The sequence below is a fragment of the Lynx canadensis genome, chromosome B4 (assembly GCF_007474595.2).
Source record: "Lynx canadensis isolate LIC74 chromosome B4, mLynCan4.pri.v2, whole genome shotgun sequence".
Lineage (NCBI taxonomy): Eukaryota > Metazoa > Chordata > Mammalia > Carnivora > Felidae > Lynx > Lynx canadensis.
The window spans coordinates 115,893,095-115,917,925 of NC_044309.1; the positions used below are offsets into that span (position 1 = coordinate 115,893,095).

General features: G+C 38.5%; 1 protein-coding gene across 3 annotated transcripts in view; it reads right to left on the reverse strand.

The window, feature by feature from the left end:
* FGD6 (FYVE, RhoGEF and PH domain containing 6) overlaps positions 1-24,831 on the reverse strand; it is a 115,697-nt gene that overhangs the window by 62,328 nt on the left and 28,538 nt on the right. For 2 of the 3 annotated variants that reach the window (XM_032594027.1, XM_032594025.1), the window contains exons 3-5: positions 16,754-16,901; positions 406-485; positions 279-309 (exon numbers count right to left, since the gene is read on the reverse strand). In XM_032594027.1, the coding sequence (XP_032449918.1) occupies positions 279-309; positions 406-485; positions 16,754-16,901 (259 nt within the window). The remainder of the gene's footprint in view (positions 1-278; positions 310-405; positions 486-16,753; positions 16,902-24,831) is intronic. The other variant, XM_032594026.1, reaches the window with a different exon arrangement.

Consider the following 24,831-nt stretch of genomic DNA (forward strand, 5'->3'; position numbering starts at 1 on the left):
CTCTCTCTCAAAAATAAATAAATAAACATTAAAAAAAAAGGCTCTATTTTTTGGAAATAATCTGGGTATACTACCTACCCATTAGAATACATACATTTTAGAAAACATCTATATTCACATATATGTATGAATTTAAAAATGTAACCATATATTGGGAAGCACATATATATATATACACACATTAACTTAAGTATATTTAAGTTATGCTGAAAATTTTTTGACATAGGGAAAGACGCAAAATAGTCTCAGACTCTAAGAAAATATTTGCAGATACTTACAATATGCAAAAGTTTTAACACATCCACAAACCTGTAAAAAAAAAAAAAAAACAATAAAAGAAATGTTTTCAATGAACCAGTAGGGAAACAAATGGTCATTTGAATTATAAACTGAATGAATACCTACACTTTCTCTGAGCTCATAATCTCCTTGGCAATATGATGGACTTTACTTTTCATTCCAGTATCTTCATCCTGTGGATAAGACTACATTAAGAAAGCATAAACTCATAAAAGGATAATGAAGATTGGGTTTGACCTGGTCAGATGTAAATCCAAGCTCTGATACTTATAGGTTTCTGATGAGAACACATTTCATACTGCATAACATCTCAAATGGCAAATGTGGAGCATGAGATGTGATTATTAAAACATAATACAGGAAGCGCTGAGAGCTATCGGTGATCCTCACTGTCACCAGCACAGGACTGATGGGACTGTCCTGGGGAGCCTGAGTCCTGGTGGAGCACAAATGCCAACGGTTCAAAACTGACAAGTCATATTCTGCAGGAGAAATGACCCTTACAGATATCACATAAACACGAGTTCTTCCCAATATGTAACCTAGGAATTTTTCTACTACCCTGAATTTCTCTTCAACATCTGCTGGTAATCATGGCATCTCCTCACAAACATTCATTGCTAAACATATACCCAGACATATCTCCCCTCCACTCCCTTCAAGATTTAACAAATCGCAAACATTCTGCAATATCTGGTTTAAATCTATGAAACAAATGGTTATATAACATTAAAGTTCCACTCCTCCTCCAAGAGTAAATACTAATCCTGCAGTGTGCATTTGTCCCTTCCATGTTTTCATTTTAGTACAGAAGAACTTAAATACAATAGAAAAAAATCCTGGGGCACCTGGGTGGCTCAGTCAGTTAAGCGCCCAACTCCGGCTCAGGTCATGATCTCGTACTTCGTGGGTTCGCGCCCTGCATCGGGCTCTGTGCTGACAGCTCAGAACCTGGAGCCAGTTTCGGACTCTGTGTCTCCCTCTCCCAATCTCTCTCTGCCCCTCCCTGGCTCTCACTGTCTGTCTTTCAAAAATAAATCAACATTAAAAAAAAAAAAAAATCCTAACCTTTCCATTAGAAATACTGTTACACAAAAAACATTCAAGGTAGGCTATGGAACGAATTACTTACAAAAATAATCTTTAAAGACCAATAGTTATTAATTCAGAATGTAGTAATACTCCAGCCTAGTTAGCCTAGGATATTCTGCCTTGCTACTTGACCTTAGCTCCTAAACTCTGTCTTTACTTTTTTATTTTATTTAAGTTTATTTATTTATTTTGAGAGAGAGTGAGGGGGGGAGGGGCAGAGAGAGAGAAAGGGAGAGAGAGAATCTCAAGCAGGCTCCTTGCTGTCAGCACAGAGCCGGATGTAGGGCCTGATCCCACAAACTGTGAGATGATGGCCTGAGCTAAAATCAAAGAGTTGGGTGTTTAAGCGACTGAGCCACCCAGGCGCCCCTTAAACTCTATCTTTATTTATTTATTTATTTATTTATTTATTTATTTATTTATTTTATTTTATTTTATTTTATTTTATTTTATTTTATTTTATTTTATTTTATTTTTTATTTTTGGGACAGAGAGAGACAGAGCATGAACGGGGGAGGGCCAGAGAGAGAGGGAGACACAGAATCAGAAACAGGCTCCAGGCTCTGAGCCATCAGCCCAGAGCCTGACGCGGGGCTCGAACTCCCGGACCGCGAGATCGTGACCTGGCTGAAGTCGGACGCTTAACGGACTGTGCCACCCAGGCGCCCCTTAAACTCTATCTTTAAAGGAACAATTCGACAGATGAATTTGACTTCCATCCCCATTATTATTCCTCTTTTCTTACTTTTTTTTTAAAGCTTATTTATTTATTCTGAGGGAGAGCAAGAGAGGGGGAGGGACAGAGAGAGAGAGGGAAAGAGAATTCCAAGCAGGCTCCCAACTAAGAGCACATAAGCTGATGTGGGGCTTGAACTCACGAACCTGAGATCATGACCTGAGCCAACATCAAGAGTCAGACGCTGAACTGCTTGAACCATCCAGGTGTCCCTTGTTCCTCTTTTCTAAGATCAGTTGTTTTGGTCAACTGAGCAAGATCCAGCATAAGATACTCAGCTCCATTCACCTACCTTTTAAACTACATATAGCTAACATTCCTCAGGAAGCAGTCTTAAGCACAGCCTGATCTTGCAGACTATGTATCAGTCATGTGCTAATAACTATGACTATGTACACACACACACACACACACACACACACACACACACACACGAGGATAATTGTTACTTTGAAAAATTTAGCAAGGTAATACTTTTCTTACTATTATAATGAGTTTCTCCATATCATCTGTAGCTAGAAAGTTTAATATTTCAAAAATACAGTTTAGGGGCACTTTGGTGGCTCAGGTCATGATCTTGCAGTTTGTGAGTTCGAGCCCTGTGTCAGGCTCTGTGCTGACAGCTCAGAGCCTGGAGCCTGCTCTGGATTCTGTGTCTCCTTCTCTCTGTTCCTCCCCCTGCTCATTCTCTCTCTGTCTCTCTCTCAAAAATAAATAAATATTAAGAAAAAAAAAGAAAAATATAGTTTATATTTTGAAAACTGAAAGCCAGAAGAAATGTATTAAAAATGAAAAAAGAGGGGCGCCTGGGTGGCGCAGTCGGTTAAGCGTCCGACTTCAGCCAGGTCACGATCTCGCGGTCCGGGAGTTTGAGCCCCGCGTCAGGCTCTGGGCTGGTGGCTCAGAGCCTGGAGCCTGTTTCCGATTCTGTGTCTCCCTCTCTCTCTGCCCCTCCCCCGTTCATGCTCTGTCTCTCTCTGTCCCAAAAATAAATAAACGTTGAAAAAAAAAATGAAAAAAGAGGGGGCACCTGGCTGACTCAGTGAAGCATGCAACTCTTGATCTTGGGGGTTGTGGGTTTGAGCCCCATGTTGGATACAAAGATTACTTAAAAACAAAAACAAAAACAAAAAAACCAACCAACCAAACAAACAAAAAAACACCAGAAACCTAAACCACTGAAAGATCTAAAGCTTTCACTGAGCACTCTTATTTTCAAGTGATGTGAGGTCCCTTAAAGATCAAGAGGTGCTTTCAGCAGTAACTTTCAAGAAATGCATGCTATAGATGGTAAAGCACTTCACTAGCAGAGCCACCTGAAATGTGTACCAGCTTTATACAAAAATTTCAAGTAGGTGTACTTTATTTTTGGCATCTACCCTTTATTTCCTTTCCTCTTTTTATGGCTCTGCCCTTATTAAGTCTCTATTCTAAATTTTTTTTCCTCTTCAGGACCCTGCTCTGCCAGGCCTGGTTTAGAGAGAATTGTGTGGTGATTCCATGATAATAAATGTTTATCCCCAGACAGATATCATTCTTCTTTCTGTTCCAGCATGGGACAAAAACACTTTAACTTAGAAAAACAACAAAGGTGGGCCTGACATTCCTTATCTGTAAAGCTAAAGTGTTGAACTTGCAACTTTAAAATCTTAAGATTTAAACGTTAAGTGTCTCAGGGGTGGCATGGCAAGTCAGTGAGACAGAGGGTGGCAGCGATTCAGAGGTAGCACTGGAGCTGGAGACTATGAAGCAGGTGTTTCCTTTCTAGAGACTGAGACTGTAAACTTTGGGGGAGAATATAGTGAGTACTGGCATAAAAACAGATGTAGGTCATAGGGAAAAATTAAGAGAAGTCCTTAAATTTTGTCAATGGATTTTTAACAAAGTTGTCAAGACAATTCAGTGGAAGAAAGGATTGTTTGTCCCCGCCCCCCAACAAATGGTTGAAAATTGCTGGACCAATTAGATGTCCATGAGCAAAAAGATGAATTTATAATCTACCTGACACAAAGATGTATCACAGGCTTACACATAAGAGCTAAAACTATAAAAGGTCTAGAAGAAATCCTTTTAGGTTTAGGCAAACAGTTTTTAGATACAACACCAGAGGCATAAACCATAAAAGAGAAAAAGAAAACACTGATAAACTAAACTTCATAAATTTAAAACCTTTATGCTTGAAAAGACACCATAAAGAAAATAAAAAGATAAGCCCCAGGTTCTGGGTCCAGAATACACAAGGTGTGAATAGATATTTCACTCAGTATGTAAGAATAGCCAATAAGTATATGAAAAGATGCTCAATATAATTAGGAAAATGCACATTAAAACGACAGTGGGGTTCCATTCCATATCCACAGAACAGTAATAAAAAAATAAAAATAAATAGTAGGGTGCCTGGCTGGCTCAGTCAGAAGAGCATGCAACTTTTGATCTCAGGGTCATGAGTTCAAGCCCCACACTGGGTATAGAGATTACTAAAAAAAAATAAACTTAAAATCAGAAAATAGCAAGTGTTGGTGAGGATGTGGAGAAACTAGAACCTTTATCTTACTGCTGGTGGAAATGGTAGCCTTTATTCATATATTGTGATTGGGGGTTTTAGTTGTTTCCTAATATCACTCAAGGTAGAATTCCTATTTCTTATCTCTCTTGTTATTGAGATCACTCAGAGAGAAGGAGTGATCACCATCCTTACTCCATCATTTAAAAATCTACAGTAACAGATTATCCATCATTTGATAGCATGGTTAGTAGAAGAAAACAGCTCTACCCTCAGCTGATTCATTGCTCTACAACCAAATTTGAAAACAAACTGATCATCAGAACCCCCAAGCAGCTCTTAAGTTTCAAATTCCCACTGAACTGTCTTGGAAATTCTGATTCTATAGGGGCAGGAAAGTGGTTGTCAGAAGAGGAAATTAAGGATAAATTTTTAAAAAGCCCTAGATTTCAAGAAGTAAATAAGGAGAGCAACCAAATATCCAAATAGCTATACCTATAAACACCCATGAAATATGCTAACATCTTGAAAGAGAGAAAAATGTACAGTTTAGGAAAATATTCACAAGGAATAAAGCATCCAATGACCTTCAGTCATTCTTTGAACAAGTCATCAAGTATCTGCATACTAGATACTGTAGAAACACACTCATCAAAGCCAGAAACCTGGACTCCTTTCTTCTCCACCTTCTGTGATCACAAGTGAGTCTTCAAGTCCTATCAATTTATCATTCTGCATATTTCTTTAAAGATTTATCAATCCTTACCTCTTCTTCAATACTGCCTCCTTATTTCTTGCCTACACTACTGCAGGAACATAAGTACAGTAAAACCTTGGTTTACAAGCATAATTCACCCTGGAAATATGCTTATAATCCAAAGCACTTGTATATCAAAGTGAACTTCCCCTTAAGAAATAATGGAAACTCAGATGATTTGTTCCACAACCCAAAAATATTCATATAAAAATGATTACAATACTGTAATATAATACAAAATAATAAAGAAAATGCAAAATATAAAGAAAAATAAACAGGGGCGCTTGGGTGGCTTGGTTGGTTAAGCGTCTGACTTCGGCTCAGGTCATGATCTCACGGTCTGTGAGTTCGAGCCCCATGTCAGGCTCTGTGCTGACAGCTCAGAGCCTGGAGCCTGTTTCAGATTCTGTGTCTCCCTCTCTCTCTGCCCCTCCCCTGTTCATGCTCTGTCTCTCTCTGTCTCAAAAATAAATAAATGTTAAAAAAAAAAATTAAAAAAAAAAAGAAAAAAAGAAAAATAAACAAATTAACTTGCACTTACCTTTGAAAACTTTCGTGGCTGGTGTAAGGGAGACAAGAGAGAGGAGGATTATTGTGTAGGACGACTTTCACTATCACTATCGGAATCACTGCTACCTATTGGCTCAATGGAATCTTTTTCTGCATGGAGCTATTGTATACACTCACACGTATGTTTGACTACAGTACAGTATTATTATTAATAAACTCTTGTCATATACTGTATTTCATGTAACTGGCAATAAGGCAACAAAGGAAAGGGTTTATACCTGCAGGCAGCCTGACCTAGAATGAAGCAAAGCATTCCTAAGCTTACTCTTATATGGAAGAGCAAAGGACTGTCCATAGGTGCTTTGAAGTGACAAAAATTACACTAGTGCCATTTGTGGGCACCTTCCAATGTTCTGAAAAATCAGTGATTTTTGCCAAACACCGCGGCCTGAGACCGAGCATTCAAGCATGGGAGACAATCACCCACAATCCTGCAGTGAGAGCGAGAGAGCAAGAGCAAGAGCGAGAGAGACAGAACCACTGGCTTGGTCGTGATCATGTGACATTCAGCATCACATACTACTTGTATTGCAAGATATCGTTTATCAAGTTAAAATTTATTAGAAGTGTTTGCTCATTTTGTGGAACACTTGCAGAACAAGTTACTTGCAATCTAAGACTTTACTATGGTTTCCTTGGCTCTAGATTTTATCCCACTGCAATCCAGTCTCTACACTGCCACCAGAGTAATAGTTTTTATTTATTTATTTATTTATTTATTTATTTATTTATTTATTTATTTAAATTTTTAAAAGTTTAAATCCAAATTAGTTAGCATATGGTGCAACAACAATTTCAGGAGTAGATTCCTCAGTGCCCCTTACCCATTTATCCCATCCCCCTTCCACACCCCTTCCAGTAACCCTCTGTTTGTTCTCCATATTTATGAGTCTCTTATGTTTTGTCCCCCTCCCTGTTTTTATATTATTTTTGTTTCCCTTCCCTTATGTTCATCTGTTTTGTCTTTTAAAGTCCTCATATGAGCGAAGTCATATCAGTTTTGTCTTTCTCTGACTAATTTCACTTAGCATAATTCCCTCCAGTTCCATCTATGTAGTTGTAAATGGCAAGATTTCATTCTTTCTGACTGCCGAGTAATATTCCATTGTGTATGTGTATATATATATATATACCACATCTCCTTTATCTATTCATCCATCGATTGACATTTGGGCTCTTTCCATACTTTGGCTATTGTTGATAGTGCTGCTATAAACATTGGGGTGCATGTGTCCCTTCAAAACAGCACACCTGTATCCCTTGGATAAATACCTCGTAGTGCAATTGCTGGGTCGTAGGGTAGTTCTATATTTAGTTTTTTGAGGAACCTCCATACTGTTTTCCAGAATGGCTGCACCAGCTTGCATTCCCACCAACAATGCAAAAGAGATCCTCTTTCTCCACATCCTTGCCAATATCTGTTGTTGCCTGAGTTGTTAATGCACAGTAATAGTTCTAAAATGCATTTTAGGGGTACCTGAGTGGCTCAGTCAGTTAGGTGTCTAACTCTTGATTTAGGCTTAGGTCACACTCTCAAGGTCCTAAGATCAAGCCACACATCAGGTTCCATTATGGGCATGGAACCTGCTTAAGATTCTCTCTCTCCCTAAAAAAAGTGGGGGGTGGGGGGCACCTGATGGCTCAGTCGGTTAAGCATCTGACTCTTGGTTTCAGCTGAGGTTATGATCTCATAGTGTGTGAGTTGGAGCCCCACATTGGGCTCTGTGCTGACAGTGTGGAGCCTGCTTGGGATTCTCTCTCTCTCTCAAAATAAATACTTAAAAAAAAAAAGACTCCCTCTCACTGTCCCTCTCCCCCACTCAAGCTCTCTAAATAAATAAATAAATGAACAAATAAATAAATAGGCTGCCCTCATAAAAAAAATAAATGAATAAGAAAATATTTTAAAGAAGGCAAATATAATTACCTTAGGTCTCAGGTTGAAACACATTAGGAACTCCCTATCACCTATGGGCAACAAAGACTCAAATTTCCTTTGCCATATATCTAAAACACTCCACAGTGTAGTCTAGTTATCTTCACTAGTCCCTCCCTGCTCCCACACACTGTATACTCTCTACTCCAACCAAATTGGAACCATCTTGCAACCCCAAGTATGCTCTGCCCTTGCATGTCTATCCCTATATGCCTTTCCTTCTGTTGTGATTTCCTTCCTCATCACTTCTCCCCTCCGCAAAGATTTCTGCCTGTCATAGTCTGACTTACCCTTTGAGATGGCACTCAAAGGTTTATCCTTTATGAAGGCTACCTTGATATTCTTTCCCTGCCACTGCCACAGTGCCGGTTATTCTCTTACTCATGTAGATTTATAGAACTTAACCCAGTGGATTGTGTTTACTTGCTGACATTTTTGATTCTCTCTAGTTTAGGACCTTATTTACCCTGTATCCTGCACCTAGCACAATGCCTATGCACTGTGCAACTGATATGCATGAATAAGCAAATGTGTCCAAAGGTGGCTGCCACCTTCTCAGAATGTAAGAATGGAGTAATGTGTATTAAGTAACAGAAAAATGTAGACTCAAACCAACTAACAGGTATTATAGATATTTCATCATGTAAAAAACAAGGTGGGGGGTTGGCCTAGATGTTTAAGGCCTTTTGCAATTCTAAATTCTAGGAGTCTATGTATGTATTCTATTGTCTATTTTACCTTTTAAACTAGGAAAACTACAGAGCTAACAAGGGATAGTAACTACTAGAAAATGATTCAATGGATTACATTCATTTTCAAAGTAGACAGAAAGTCAAAGATAACTAAAAACCAGAACAAAATAAAAAGTTTTGGATTATCTTCAACTTGTAAGAACAATGACTAATTCTGACCCAAGTCAAACAGTGATGGAAAAATACACCCCACTGTAAAACCTCAAGAGAGAGGCCATATTTGGCATCTTAACTTTTCAGATAATGATAGTCCTCACTTCAATTACATCACATTTCAAAGCAGATTGCTTGTTAAATAGCTGCATCTCCTGAAAGCACACTGCTGTGGAAGCTGAAACATTAGCCACAAATGAAATTACTTTGTGAAGATCATAAAGTAAGTCAAACAAATTCAAAAACAGAACCTTTGATTTGAAACCCAGTTTTCTGTTCTGATCTCTTGATAACAGCCCACCCAGCTTTGTAAATTCTTAACTGTGTTCTCCTTTATTAATATTTGTTTGCAAGCAAAAATGTGGTGAAATTTGCCCATTACTTTTTAATAGAATACTTAAAAGCCCTTTGTCATTCTACTCAAGGGCTCTACTAAAAAGCAAAAACCTGGGGCACCTGGGTGGTTCAGCTGGTTGAGAGTCCAACTCTTGGTTTTGGCTCAAGTCATGATCTCAGGGTTGTGGGATCAAGCCCCGCATCAGGCTCTACACTGAGTGTGGAACCTGCTTGAGATTCTATCTCCCTCTGCCCCTCTCCTTCCTGCTCCCACACTCCCTCTCTTAAAAAAATAATTAAAAAATAAAAAAGCAATAAACTGAACAACCAGATCTGTCTGAGAAACATGTTTATCATTAATTTCATTAAATTATCTCCCAAATGAGGTAACACCATGATTAACCTCTAAAGGACAAAGTTCTCTTAGGTTTTCACCCCACTCTTCATAAAGAAAATTTTAAAAAAGGGGCATCTGGGTGGCTCAGTAGTAAGGGTCTGACTTCGGCTCAGGTCATGATCTCACGGTTCACGGGTTCAAGCCCCGCATCAGGCTCTCTGCTCTCAGCACAGAGCCTGCTTCAGATTCTGTGTCTCCCTCTCTCTCTGCCTCTCCCCGCTCTCTCTCTCTCAAAAATAAACATTAAAAAATTTTTTTAAAAAGGGTAATTTTAAAAAGGAAGAGATAGGGATGTCAACAATCAGGAAAGGTGAACAATGGTGAATATTCTAACCATAATGAAGGGAAATGAACAGATCTCATTCTCAAAAAACCATTTATTATTTTTTTGACATTTTGTTGTAAAATTTATTTACTGATTTTGAGGGAGGGAGAGGGAGAGAAGGAGGAAGAGAGACAGAGAAAGGGGCAGAGAGAGAAGGAGACACAGAATCAAAGCAGGCTCCAGGCTCTGCGCTGTCAGTGCAGAGTCCAATGTGGGGCTTGAACTCACAAACTGTGAGATCATGACCTGAGCTGAAGTTGGATGCTTAACGGACTCAGCCACCCAGCTGCCCCTCAAATAACCATTTATTATTAAGCACTGAAAGTAATGGACAAACACCATAAAACTAATGACTTGGAACAGAAAAAAATAGAGATTACCATGGCTATTCACTACCATCCCAAACACATTCCATTAATATCATTCAACTTCTATGGCTTATCCCCAGTTTTAGTAAAGACAGATTTTGGTTAAAAGAACAACAACAACAACAACAACAACAACAACAAAAACCAAAGAACACCAATTCAGGGAGCTCCAAGGCAAGTTACTTAACCTGAATAAAAAACTCCTTTTCTTCATGTGAAAAAAAGAATAGTACATATGTCAGACCTATATCCTACTATGTTTTTATTTATCTTTTTAATCTTTTTTTTTTTACATTTATTTATTTTTGAGAGACAGAGAGAGAGAGACAGCGTGAGCAGGGGAGGGGCAGAAAGAGAGAGGGAGACACAGAATCAGAAGCAGGCTCCAGGCTCCAAGCTGTCAGCAAAGAGCTTGATGCGGGGCTCAAACCCACGAACCGTGAGATCATGACCTGAGCCAAAGTCAGACGCTTAACCGACTGAGCCACCCAGGGGCCCCTCCTACTATGTTCTATGTTTTTATTTTTTTTATTATTTTTTATTTATTTATTTTTTTTTTTAATTTTTTTTTAACGTTTATTTATTTTTGAGACACAGAGAGACAGAGCATGAACGGGGGAGGGGCAGAGAGAGAGGGAGACACAGAATCGGAAGCAGGCTCCAGGCTCTGAGCCATCAGCCCAGAGCCGGACGCGGGGCTCGAACTCACGGGCTGTGAGATCGTGACCTGAGCCGAAGTCGGACGCTTAGCCAACTGAGCCACCCAGGCGCCCCAATGTTTTTAAAGATTAACTGTAATACCTGCACTCACAGTACAAAGACAAGCACAGGCACACAGGTGTTAAGATTCTTCCCTGTCTGGTAGCACTTTTACCTTTCCAGGAGTATCTTTTTGAATATGTTTGATTTCTCTTCACAAAGTTAAAACAAGGGCATAGTGGCACATATCCTTTATTTTCTCTTCCTACTGAGTCTGGCAATTTCATAAGGAAATATTATTGTCATCGAGACATATCAGTTATGTGCTCATTATCTGTCCATGGAATATGGCATCTGTTATGGATTGAATCACGGCCTCCAAAAGATATGTTGGAGTCCTAACCCCTAGGACCTCAGAACATGAACTTATTTGGAAATAGGGTTGTTGCAGATGTAATTAGTAAGTTAAGATGAAGTCATACTGGACTAGGATGTGCCCCTAATTTGATTGGTCCTTATAAGAAGAGAAGAGACACAGGCACACATGAAGGGAGCACTCTGTGATGATGGAGGAAGAGACTGAAGTAATATAGCTATAAGCCAAGGATTAGCGAGGATTGCAGGCAAGCCACTGGGAAATAGGAAGGAAAGAGTCTCTCCTATAGGCTTCAGAGGGAGCATGGCCTTGTCCACACTGTGATTTTGGACATCTGGCCTCCAGAACTGTGAGACAATAAACTTCTGTTGTTTTAAGCCACCCAGTTAGTGATATTTTGTAACAATAGCCCTAAAAACCAATAAACCTATCACAATCATAATCACAATCATAGAAGTGTATTACACGTGCCTAATGTGCATAAACTTTCTTGACTTCAGAGTGTTTTCACAATTATTAGCCGGTATGTTACAACTATGTATCCTGTATTATCTTCACAACAACTCAGGGGAGTATTATTGTCTCATTGTGTCAATTAAGAAATTGAGGATCAAAGAAATTATAAAAGAAGTGGTCTTACTATGCTTCTACTCCAAAGACTTTTTCCTTTGGAAACTGCTACCACCTTCTTTACTTGGTTGTGAGAAAGCCAAATTTGTTTCCTCTTCTTGGCTGATGTATATAGGACTACACCACAGGCACTACTCTGTACAATCTTCCACTTAGCTTTACCGTTTTCCTTTAGCAGGATTTTTTATTTTAATAGATTCATTAAAATATTCACATTCCTGGGGCGCCTGGGTGGCGCAGTCGGTTAAGCGTCCGACTTCAGCCAGGTCACGATCTCGCGGTCTGTGAGTTCGAGCCCCGCGTCAGGCTCTGGGCTGATGGCTCAGAGCCTGGAGCCTGTTTCCGATTCTGTGTCTCCCTCTCTCTCTGCCCCTCCCCCGTTCATGCTCTGTCTCTCTCTGTCCCAAAAATAAATAAACGTTGAAAAAAAAAATAAAAAAAAAAATATTCACATTCCATAAAATGAATTTTTACTCTTCTAAAGTATAAATTCAATGGTTTTCAATATATTCAGGGTTATGTACTCATTACCACAACCTAACTTTAAAACATTTTCATCACCCCTAAAGGAAACTCCATGCCTGTAAGCAGTCACTCACTCCCCATCCTCCCTTCTGTCCAACCCCTGGCAAGCATTAATCTACTTTCTGTCTCCACGGATGTGCTTATGCTGAATATTTCATGTAAATGGAATCATAAAACATGAGATCTTTTGTGACTGACTTCTACTCAGCCTATTTTTAAGCTTCATCCATGTTGTAGCATGCATGAGCACATTTTCTAATTGCTAAGTAATATTCCACTGTGTGGATACAGTACATTTGTTTATACATTCATCAGTTGATAGATCCATTTATCAGTGGAAGGGCACTGGAGTTCCTTCCATTTTTTTGCTTATTATGAATAATGTTACTATGAACATTCTTGCACAAGGTTTTTATGGACATATATTTTCATTTCATGTGGGTATATACCAAGGAGCGGAAATGCTGGGTCATATACTAACTCTAAATTTCACCTTTTGAAGAACTGCCATTTGTTTTCCAAAGAGTCCATATGTGTCATTTTACATTCTCACCAGCAGTGTATAAGGCTTCCAATTTCTCCACATTCCTGGCCATTTGTATATCTTCTATGGAAAAATGTCTATTCAGCTTGTTAGCCCATTTTTGTAATTGGGCTATTTTTTATTATGATTGAGTTGTAACAGCTCCTTACATATTCAGGATATAAGTCCTTTATCAGAGATGTGTGCCAATATTTTCTCCTCTGTGAGTTATCTTTTCATTTTCTTGATGGTACTGTGTATAGCACAGAAGTTTTTAATTTTGATGATGTCCAGCTTGTCTATTTTTCCTCACATCACTTATACCTTTGTTGTTGCATCAAAGAAGCCTCTGCCTACCCAAGGTCATGAAGAGCTATTCCTGTATTTTGGTTATAAGGGTTTTATAGTTTCAGCTCCTACATTTAGGTCAATTAGACATTTTAGTTAATTTTTGTGAATGGTAAAAGGAAGAGGTCTAACTTTATTCTTTGGCATGTGGATGTCCAATACCTCCAGCACAATCTATTAACCCTTTGATTTCTTTAACTACATATTTTGACTTTTTGTACTACATACATTTTTTTATTGTCACTTGAAATCCATTGTGATAGGAGATTGGTGCAAATAAACTAAATGACTTAAAATAATCATTTGACCATGGTCAAATGGCTAGTAAGTGGCAGAGCTGGACCGAACCACAGATCTTACAATGCCAAATTTCATGTTTTTTTTTAGAACATATTACTGCCTTCTATGTAAACATGCTTCAGATTTATTCATCAAAGATAAGAAAAGGCAAGCTTGAAATTATATTTGGTTATATAAGGAATGACTGGAAATACTAAGCACTCAATTTGTGTAAGGAACTGTTTTAAACAGTGTATCATCTTTAATCATCACAATAATCTTAAAGAATAAAAACAAGTGTAAAAAAAAAAAAAGAAATAAAAGAAAAACAACTATCTACCCTACTCCCTCTTCTTCCCACAGATGAGGAAACTAAGGCATAAAGGTGTTAAGTAAATTGCTCAAGATCACAGAGTTGGTAAGCGGTAAGAATGCAGGCAATCTGGCTCCCAAGACCGTGTTCTTCTTAACCACTTTGAAAGCAGATTACTTAAGAGGAAAGCATTCACCAGGCTATGCTTAGATGGATCAGCAACTGTCTAGAAAGGGAGAGTTAGCTCTTTTTATTATTGCCATTGCTGACTCAAGCTTGTCATGATGGCTGACACTTCAAAAAGGGAAATCATTAATACACTAGAATCAGGTATAAAAAAATCTTATTAAGTGTCCGTGATTGAAGAAATAATCTCATCAAAAAATTTTTTTTAATGTTTACTTATTTTTGACAAAGAGAGAGTGAGAGAGTGAGCGTGTGAGCTGGGGGGGGGGGGGGGGGGCGGGCAGAGAGAGAGATACAGAATCCGAAGCAGGTTCCAGGCTCCGAGCTGTCAGCACAGAGCCCGACGTGGGGCTCGAACTCATGAACCGTGAGATCATGACCTGAGCTGAAGTCAGACACTTAACCAACTGAGCCACCTGGGCACCCCAGAAATAATCTCATTTTAAAAACAGAAAAATATTTAACAGCAGTGTGGCACAACTAAAGACAAAAACTAATAATATAAATACCAGAAGGGAAAGGAAAGGCCAGTACAAATACAAAGGAAGGAACTCTGGAAGTCTCCAATGACTACAAAACAAATGAGTCAATCAGGCAGTGTTGTGACCGGATGTGGTGGAAAGATGCATAATACAAAAGGGTTAGAGAGAAATCGTTCTTTTACGCATATGTCAGTGAGATCCCTAGTAGAATGTGGATACCGCTTTTGGTTACCATACTTCAAGAACTATGGGGAGAAATCAAAAGGGTTTGAACAAGAGAAATAAAACAGATGCAAACAATAGGAAACAGTACTTGTTAGAAAAAGAAGAACTTGCAGCTTATCAAAGATAGTAAAGGTTGATTTAATTATAGTCCTTTGAGAAGAAGACCATTGGAAGGCTCTTCCCCAAATTCCGAAGGATTTGGATCTTTCCAGTCATTTATTTCTCAAATATCACTTTCTTAGAGGCTTTTATTCTAAGTAGCCTCCTCAGTTTCTAGCACATTGCTCTGTTTTATTCTTTTCACAGCATGTAATTATCTGAAAATCTGACTGTTTTCATGCATATATGGCCCCTCTTGTCCCGTTAGGATGTAAGCTGTTCAAGAGCAAAAACCTTAAGCACTGCTTTATGTCTTGTACATACTTTTTATGTCTGGTATATCTGGGAAGTAGTATTTTATAAATACTTGTAGAATCTATATCTATGAAACAGTAACAAGGAAAATGAGCTTTCAAATCAGAGATGGCAGCTACCAGTAAAACATAGGAGGAATTCCTTAATAATCAAAGTAAAACCTACACACTGCTGAGGGATGCTGTGGGCCTATAAGAAGTCACTCAATCTGTCTTAGGTATCTTACAAACTCACCTGCCTTAAGGCTAAATAATTTCTAGTGGTTACTCCCAACTCTTATGAGTCAGTACTTTGCAGCATGAAATATTGCAAGAAATAATCATTGAGTTCCTACCATGTACTGAACAGTGTTCTAAGGCTTTACACATATCAGATCATTTAGTCCTGACAATTATCTGAGATAAATTCTGTTCTTATCTTCATAAAATGGAGGCTCTTTAGCTTAAAGAGATTAAGTAATTTGCCCAAAGTTATCTACCCTGCTCCTAAGTATTGGAGCTGGGATTTAAACCAAGATAATTACATAACTTATGCCATTCATTTAAGGCTGAAATAAATTTAAACAAAGCAAAAATATATTAAACAGGAAACAATGAATTGATAAATTACGGCATAGAAGTTGGATGACAGGGATTTTCTTCTCTATGGTTTGATACGCTTGCTATGCGGATCCTTTCAAATTCTATTTTGCTGTAACATTCCAACACATTTTAGGGTTATTGTTAATATACTATTTTTCCCCTTGTAAGTATGTCTTTATTAAAAAATATATTTAAAATGAAGCACTCATGTCAAACTAGAGAAACAATATAATAAACCTCCGTGTATTGACATATCTTAAATAATTAACAACACATGGACAATCTTGTTTCATGTATAGTGTAAATACACAAAAACTGACTCACTTCAAAGGAAATCCCAGTATGTTATTAACAAGTCTTTATTCTATCTCTGAAAAGACTTCATTAAATCTGAAATGCATCTAATTCCTTTCTTTCAAGTAGACTCACTTGGATTCAAGGAACAATCCTAAGAGGGGATTTTCATTATCAAAAAGAAAACCAATGGACATTGCCAAAAATAATTTCTCAAAAATTACTAGTCTCTAAGTGATGTGCATTTAGAAATATGATTATCTTAGGCACTATATTATACCAAGAACTAAATTTGAATTAGAAAATGTTTTATAAAGGCGGCGCCTGGGTGGCTCAGTCAGTTAAGCTTCCGACTTCAACTCGGGTCATGATCTCATGCTTTGTGGGTTCCAGCCCCATGTCAGGCTTTGTGCTGACAGCATGGATCCTGCTTCAGATTCTCAGTCTCCCTCTCTCTCTGCCCCACCCCTGCCCCTCCCTCTCTCTCAAAAATAAACACTTAAAAAATTTTTTTAAAAAAAGAAAATGTTTTATAAGTTTTAAGAAAAAATTAACTAGGGATTTTGTGCCTATCATGCTAATAAATATTATCTCCAAATTACATGAGAGACCAACAAATACAAAAGTAGAAACAATTAAATACCAATATATACCTGTTTGTCTCCCAGGTCAGGGTCCCCTTTACTAGAATTAGAGCTGACATCGTCTTCGTCAGAACTGTTGAGGTCTTCTTCCTCATCTGAAGGAAGTTCACCAAGACCAAGGTCAAGATCGTTGTGTCCCTCCTGGGATGTTCCAGAACTGTTTCAATAAAAAGTATTGCATTAGTCCCCTTTAATAACAAGGAATACTACCAAAAAACAAACATGATCAACCATCTTACTCCAGGTATACCTAAGGGATGTAAACACAGGGATGGAAATAGCCAGACCAACCAAAATTCCCCTCTCTTTCCTATCTCAGCTGTCAAAAACACAAACTCATCTTGAGATTAAAATAAACATCTTGAAAAACATGTATCTTCATGATAGGAAGGTGGATGAGAAGCAAGTTTTCTAGCTGCCCTAATCCTATGCTTCCATCTCCTTACTCGAAAAGATCAGGTCTCTCTACCCCTATAAACCAAGAAGCCTCATGGGATATGGACTGTATTACCACAAAAGGGCACTCACTGGCTAAACAGGAACATTAGAAAAGGTGGTGTTTCCCTGGGTCTCAGTTTTTGTTTATTTGTTTGTTTTAAAGCAACTAATAAATCTACCAGAATTGGGAGGTAATGACGGTGAACACAATAAACCATGCATGTGCTATTATGAACATGTGCCCAACCTCCCTGATTATCACCAATTCCTTTTATGTAACCACATCGTAAGACATGGGAAGGGACAAGGATGTTAAAAATTCTTGGGCTCTGATCCAGACCTGCTAAATCAGAAACTCTAGGGGTGCAGGGCCCCTAGGAGATACATGTTGGAAGTTTGAAAACCACTGTACCAGCTCATTTACCAACTCTGCCTCGCCAGCCTGACGTCATCAACATTTCCCATTTTGTATTGAGACAGATCTCTTGAGTCTAAGAGCTATTGTTGCAATCCAGTCTGTAGGGGGGAATTCCACAGCAAAGTTCTCCAGGAAGACAACAGAAATAATTCTTTCTAACTTTGGTTGTAAAGGCTCAGGAAGAAATTATCTGTAGCAACTGCTTTCCTGTCTGCAGTCTATAAGAATATCTGCAGAAGAGTCAGTAAAAGATCACAGAAAATCATCAGGAGAAACACTCACACGGAATAAAGAGAGTTGCATTTCACCCTGGCAGGCCCCTTTACAGATCAAGGTCAGGTCATTCAACTGCCAAGGCTCCTACAAGTTATGAAAATTTCTAACAGGAATCTTAAAAGCTAAAGATGAATTTTCTGCCAGTTCCTGATTACACATTGTAGGATACAGACTAGCCTCAGATGCCATTCCTGGAACTCAAATGTTACACAAACCAGTTGGGTGAAGGCAGAATGCCAAAAGGAACACCTCCCTCTGACAAAGACAGGGGTTCCTTATTATTCAGTAGCTAGAGGGCCTCAGAGAATCATATTGCAGCCTCAACTAGGTGGGTGCGTGCCTTATCGTAGCTCCCCATGACATGGAGGAGACTCACTCTCTAGGGAGGAGGTGGGGGTGGAGAATGGAAGCTTTCTAGTCAGATCACTGGCAAGATTCACTGTCTCTGGTTGCAGGGACAGGAGCCCAACCCAGCTGGGTAATTAGGTGATTTAAATTAGCTAGCATAAAATAAATTTAACAGGATGCAGAGACTGCAGGATCCATCCATTTAAATAAAAGAAAACGTACCTTCACTTCTTATCTTAATTCTTTATCTTTCGTCCTCTAAAACCCTGTTACTCATAAACACATTCAATCTATGACCAGCTTCAGCATCACCAGGAAGCTTTTCAGAAATATAAAGCCTTAGGCCTCACCCTGCTGCAATGAATCACAGTCTGGTTATAACAAGATCCCAGTAATTTGGTTTTTTGAATCAGTGCACTCTTTTAGACTCAACAGTATAAAAATTTTGAATAATCAGTAACAGAGCTTGTAGCACCTGTGAGGAAATTAGGTTTACTTTGTCTGAAGAGAGAGCTGAGAGGTGTTTCCTGGTCCAACATTTGGAAAGCCATTATTAAGGATACAGTAGGAAGCTAGTAGCCACAACTGTTAGGGATATAAATATTTACAACAGTTAATTTAAGGACAAAAAAAAAAAGCTTTAAGGATTAAAAGCACATGGATCAAAACGTAACTGCCATAAAATGTTGGGAGTTGTTAGTTCTGAAAGTTGCTTTCCTACAGAAAACCTTCCCTGACCAACCCCTCCCTAACCACATTGGTTTACTTGTCTCTTCTGAATCCTACACCATCTCATTCAACTGCACATGGCGATATATTTGTTTCCCTCCCTAAAATGTAAACTCCTAAGGACAAGAAAATGGTCTTTTTCAGTTGAACCCCCAGGATCCTGCTTGACACATAATGGGCCCTCAATAAATTTTTAGTGAGTAAACAAAAATTATATTAGAAAGCAAAGAGTGTCAAATTTCAGACGTTCAGATGGTAAGTATTTATGGCAGTGGTGATCATAAAGAAAGGTTTGGGGGGAATACTGGAATAGTGTATGGTTTAAAGGAGAAGGGACATCCTAAGCATCATACTCAATGGTGTGGAAGTGGGAATATTTGTTTTCAGAAAACAAAAAGAACATTCAGGCTGCAGCAGGAGTCTCCTACACATAATGGAAAACAAGCTTGGAGAAGATAACAGGTACTAGCCTGTCAAGGGTCATGAACAATAGCAGAGTCCATACTCAGCTTGTAGGCCTTCAACAAGAAGACTCAAATCTTCCAGTAGACCTCAAAGATTTCCTTAATCCATACTTCTCTCCCATTAATGACAACAGAAAAGAGAACAACATCCCTTCCATCAACCCAGGCCTGTAGGCCCAGCCCATGCCCCAGTCCCCCCACCCAAACAGTGAAAAGGATAGCCCTAATTAGCATCAGTGAGGTCCCCCTGATCTCAAAAGATTAAATTGAAGTAAAAGGAGCTCCCTATGTATCTGGATAGTAAATGGTAGACCATATACAATTTCTGAAGCTTGCAAGGGAGGAATGTGAGCAAAGCAAAGCAAAGCAAGGTTTTAGGAAGACTAATCTTGTAACTCAATGGGGGCTGAATGGGGCGAGCACAGGGACAGAAGTGGATAGGGATCTGAGAGGTAATTTCAACAGTATAGACAGCCTGAATGAGGTTGGCTACATCAGGAATTAAGAGGAAGGGCTAGATATAAGAGTTAAAAACTTCATCAGGGCTATAGTAAAGAGGTAGGGGAAAAACCGGAGTCTTCCTTCAAGTCACCAGCAAAATGAGGGGGACATCAATTGAAACAGAAATTTCTTAACAAGGGATATGATTTTAAAGAAAAGATAACGGGTTTGGCAGCAAAATCAGGAAAGATGGCATTTAGCATCCATATTTACACGTTTGTGTCTACATGTTCAAACAGAGAAAAGTTGTTGATTAATCTATTTTCCTACATAATTCTTAGCAGCTTTCAAATCTATACAGATAACTTTAGATCTCAGATAATGAAATATGGACTTCTTACTGATGCCAGTCATTGAGTTGGGGCTCATCTATTCTTTACATTTCCTTCCCACTGTCAGGAAGATATCGTCCTAACACTGTCAGCCTTGCGGGTTAAAGGAACAGGACATAGTGTTTCCTCCACAATTTCCTGCCTGGTTATTTCACAATTTGATAATCGAAGTAAAAGGAAAGTAAGCTGCAAACACAACCCAAAAAGAATCAAGACTGGGCTCTACCTCCCCAGGCCATCCTTTCCAAATCTGGATGAGGTAAGGGCAAAGAAAAGTAAAGCCAGAAGTAAATTCCCACTGATTAGGCAGCTGTCTTCAATTCCACACGTCAAGGATCTACATACACATTTGGATCTGCACATCTGATTACTTAACGCCATCACTTTTAAAAAAATTACGTATTTTGGGGGGCACCTGTGTGGCTCAGTTGGTTGAGCGTTCGACTCTTGGTTTCAGCTCAGGCCATGATCTCATGGTTCGTGGGTTCAAGCCCCACGTCAGGCTCTGTGCTTACAGTATGGGGCCTGCTTGGGATTCTCTCTACCCCTACCCCAATCACACTCACTTTCTCAAAAATAAACTGTAAAAACAACTTTTTTAAATTATGTATTTTTTATGCTATTTGCTATATAGGCACAGTACACCCTCCCCTGTAAGTACATGAAATTTCTTTTAGGTAAGATATCACACGAAGGAGGGTTTCTCTTTTAGAAGGAACTGTCTCTTTAAAAAGACTCATTTAATCTATCTCCCCTAAGAGTTTTTCAGAACATAAAACTGCACAAGGCCGAGCCAGACATCACCAACAAAACATCCTTGTGAACCTCCATTAACCTGAAAAATTCCAGCAAAGGGAGGGGAGAACAAGGAGAACAGAGAAAGGAAAAGGAGAAGCACAGTGAACTGAGGAGCACTTTCAAAGCATTGAATCCTGTCCTCTTTGTTGATGAATCTAGTTATCTTCTTCCTCTCTTATCTGAGCCCCCGAAACATAGAATGTTCCATGTAATTCCTCCTAAACTTGAAGAAAAAGGTTATTCCAGTGTCCTCACCTTCAAAGTTTCTTTCTAATTTTCAAGTCACAACATGTAAATCTGAACTTCTGAGATCTTTCTCTTCCTCTTTCTACCACTCCTGGACCAAACTGAGCAGAACCTGCTAGTCCTCAGGATGTTGTTATAATTCTCCTATAAATGCTGTCTCATTTTGACTTAGTGATTATGTGTTTCCTTTGGCTGCTTTCATATTCATCACAGAATGAACAGAAAAAACTACTGTTAAGCACTTGAACGATGAACACTACATAGAAACATAAAAATGTTTTTTAATAAGTTATGTATTATTACATGCTAACTACATAATATTGGTTCACAATTTTCACCAGGAAAGTGTGTACATTTAGTTTCACCAGAAAATGTTCTACTCTGTTATTTCAGCTCCTTTACTGAACTTTTGATTCAGGGGTCGGGTTGAAAACCATAAATCAAATCAATAAAAAACGGTTTAGAAACCACTCTTATTCTTGTTTTCATGTCCTCTTTTCAATTACCCAGTACTTGGAGAATTTTCTCCATTTTCCACTCAGATGATTTTCCTGGGAACTATCTTTAAAATGAGTAAGTTATCTCTCTACTACTCTTACGGAATATGGCATAACTGTAAATGGGTATATGTGGCCATTTTCATCCTCGAATAACGAAAGATGCATATATTTGTGGCATGTTTTTAGGTTTTCCAACTGTAGGCTCTTGCACAATTATTGTTAAGTATGTGCAGAGCCAGGGTGACAGAGCATAAAAGCCAAGAGATAACACTGAGTCTGTAGCAAACTTATCTGACCTCAACAAAAATCAGGTTCTTCAAGTGTGACCTCTACGTGCTAAGAGGCAAACCAGATCATCTGCTAGGTCTTCTCTATTCCTAACTGCTTTAACTAAAAAGAAACGTCAGTGTTTCAGTAATATGTAAGCCGTGGATGGCTGATGTTCTAATTATAGTGTAACAGCAGAAATCCTTCCCCTCAAAGAAAGGTATATACATTAGTTTTTAAATGTATATTAATCTTTAATCTTCTTTTGAGAGACAGACTAAAGGTTAGAACATACTTTATTTTCATTTTAAACATTAATGGATTTTATTATCTTGATTTCAGTAAAAATAATCTTTAATTTCACACATGTATACAATGCATTAACTTTCTTGAATTAAACACTTTGATTAATAAAACATACAATACAAATAAAATCACTACAATAAGGGATAGCACAGCAGGAGTATGTTACCAAAAAAGGAAAGGAAATGAAAAAGAAACCTGCAGCATAAAATGCATACGGTTAGTGTTTTACTCTTTGGGTCATGAATTTAGAGGTGTTAACAACCAAGCCTTTAAAACTACCAAGCTGGAATTCTATGGCTTCAGAAAAAAGAAACCACAGAGAAATACCCAGCTTCCTTGAAATATAAACTGAAGGACGGTTTAAAAGCTGATTTGAGGTGACACTGTCAGGAAAGAATACCAGGCTTTAGTGATGCAACTTTGAAAAACATGCCCACTTCATTTTCCAGGGGCAACCTTAACCTCTTAAATACCATTTCCATTTCCATTTCCTTCCCTAGATACGCATTTGTTACTAGGATTCTCTAATCTGCAGACTGACAATTAAAAACAAAATCAGGATCAGTACCCCGAGGCTGCTATTTAAGATACAGTCATTACAGGACTACTCCAAAAATGGTTTAAAAGACAAATGGAAAAGGGGTGCCTGGGTGTCTCAATCAGTTAAACGTCCGACTCTTGATTTGGGCTCAGGCCATGATCTCATAGTTTCTGAGATCAAGCCCTGATTGGGCTCCGTACTTGACAGCACGAGCCTGCTGGGGTTTCTGTCTCTCCCTCTCTCTGTCCTTCTCCCGCTCGTGTGCACATGCATGCTCTCTCCTTGTCTCTCAAAATAAAATAAACTTAAAAGAGAGAAAAAGAAATTGTAAAGGGATTATTCAACATTCTATAGGGGCCACAGAATAACCATACAACTTGTTGACTATTGTTGCCACAGCGAACAGCACCATACTATTAGGCATCTCCCACAGCACTCTGGGTTGTGGGAGAACTCCTAGCCTGTAAATAAGGGTGATTATGCCCTCCAGGGTTCCTGGTGCAATCCTGATGTCATAAGAGGAGCCTAAGGCTGATCACAGTCCAACAGGCACTCTTGTCACTCTAGCTTAGCTGGGAGAATCTGGTTCAATCATGAGCTGCTTCTAGGTGGAGAGGAATAGATTGTGATAAAAATGTCTCCTGATATAAGCACTAGCTAAAATAAATACCAAACATTTAATTACCAGCACTTTTGCTTTCTTAAAATTTGGTTTGAGAATGATTCCCTAAAATACTTTTCAAGAAATGTGGACCAAAACCTTTTTGTTAATACAAACAGAAAAGCGTTCTATTAAGCTTAGAAATGTCTCCAAATAAAAGAGCCCAAATGTCCATCGATGGATGAATGGATAAAGATGTGGTGTATGTGTATACACACACACACACACACACACACACACACACACAATGGATTACTACTTGGAAATCAAAAAGAATGAAATCTTGCCATTTACAACTACGTGGATGGAACTAAAGGGTATTATGCTAAGCGAAATTAGTCAGAGAAAGACAAATATATGACTTTACTCATATGAGGACTTTAAGATACAAAACAGATGAACATAAGGGAAGGGAAGCAAAAATAATATAAAAATAGGGAGGGGGACAAAACATAAGAGACTCTTAAATATGGAGAATATAAGAGGGTTGCTGGAGGGGTTGTGGTGGGGGGGGTGGGCTATTTGGGTAAGGGGCATTAAGGAATCTACTCCTGAAATCACTGTTGCACTATATGCTAATTTGATGTAAATTTAAAAATAAAAATAAATAAATAAAATATATTAGATGGGGGGGGTGGGAGAAATGCTTCCAAATAAAATATAGCAGGTTGCCAATCCAGTTTTGTCATTGTAGCAAAGTTTATTGTGTTGAAAAATAAAACAGTTTTCAATAAAGTTAGGGTTGACCCAACATCCCTTCTTCCCTTTATGTAACACATTAGTACCACACAAATAAAGGCCACTAGAAATAAAGGGGTTGGGAGGGCTACATGAGGGTGCTTCATATTTAGACACACATACACACATGGATGCTTCACATTTACACACACACACATTTACACACGTTTTTACATATTTTTAAAAAATATAAAACTGCTATGGCATTTATTTCAATAAATATTGAGGACTTATTATGTATCATATTATTTTAGGGGCTGGATGAAGATAATCTAATAGAATTAGTTAATATTCAAACTGTAAATTCTATTGGTTGCTTCTCTTTTTACCTGCTGAGTGAAACTTTTCTATACAGATAAAGGCAGAAGGAATTAATACCACAAGAATTAGGATAAAGGCAGGGACTATTTTCCGAAGAGTACAACTAAAAGTTAGTGCATGCTAAATGTTAAAGTCAGTGCACAGACATTAAGGGCTACAGAACCAGAGAAATAGATACCTCATGCAGGCTGGGGCAGTCAGAA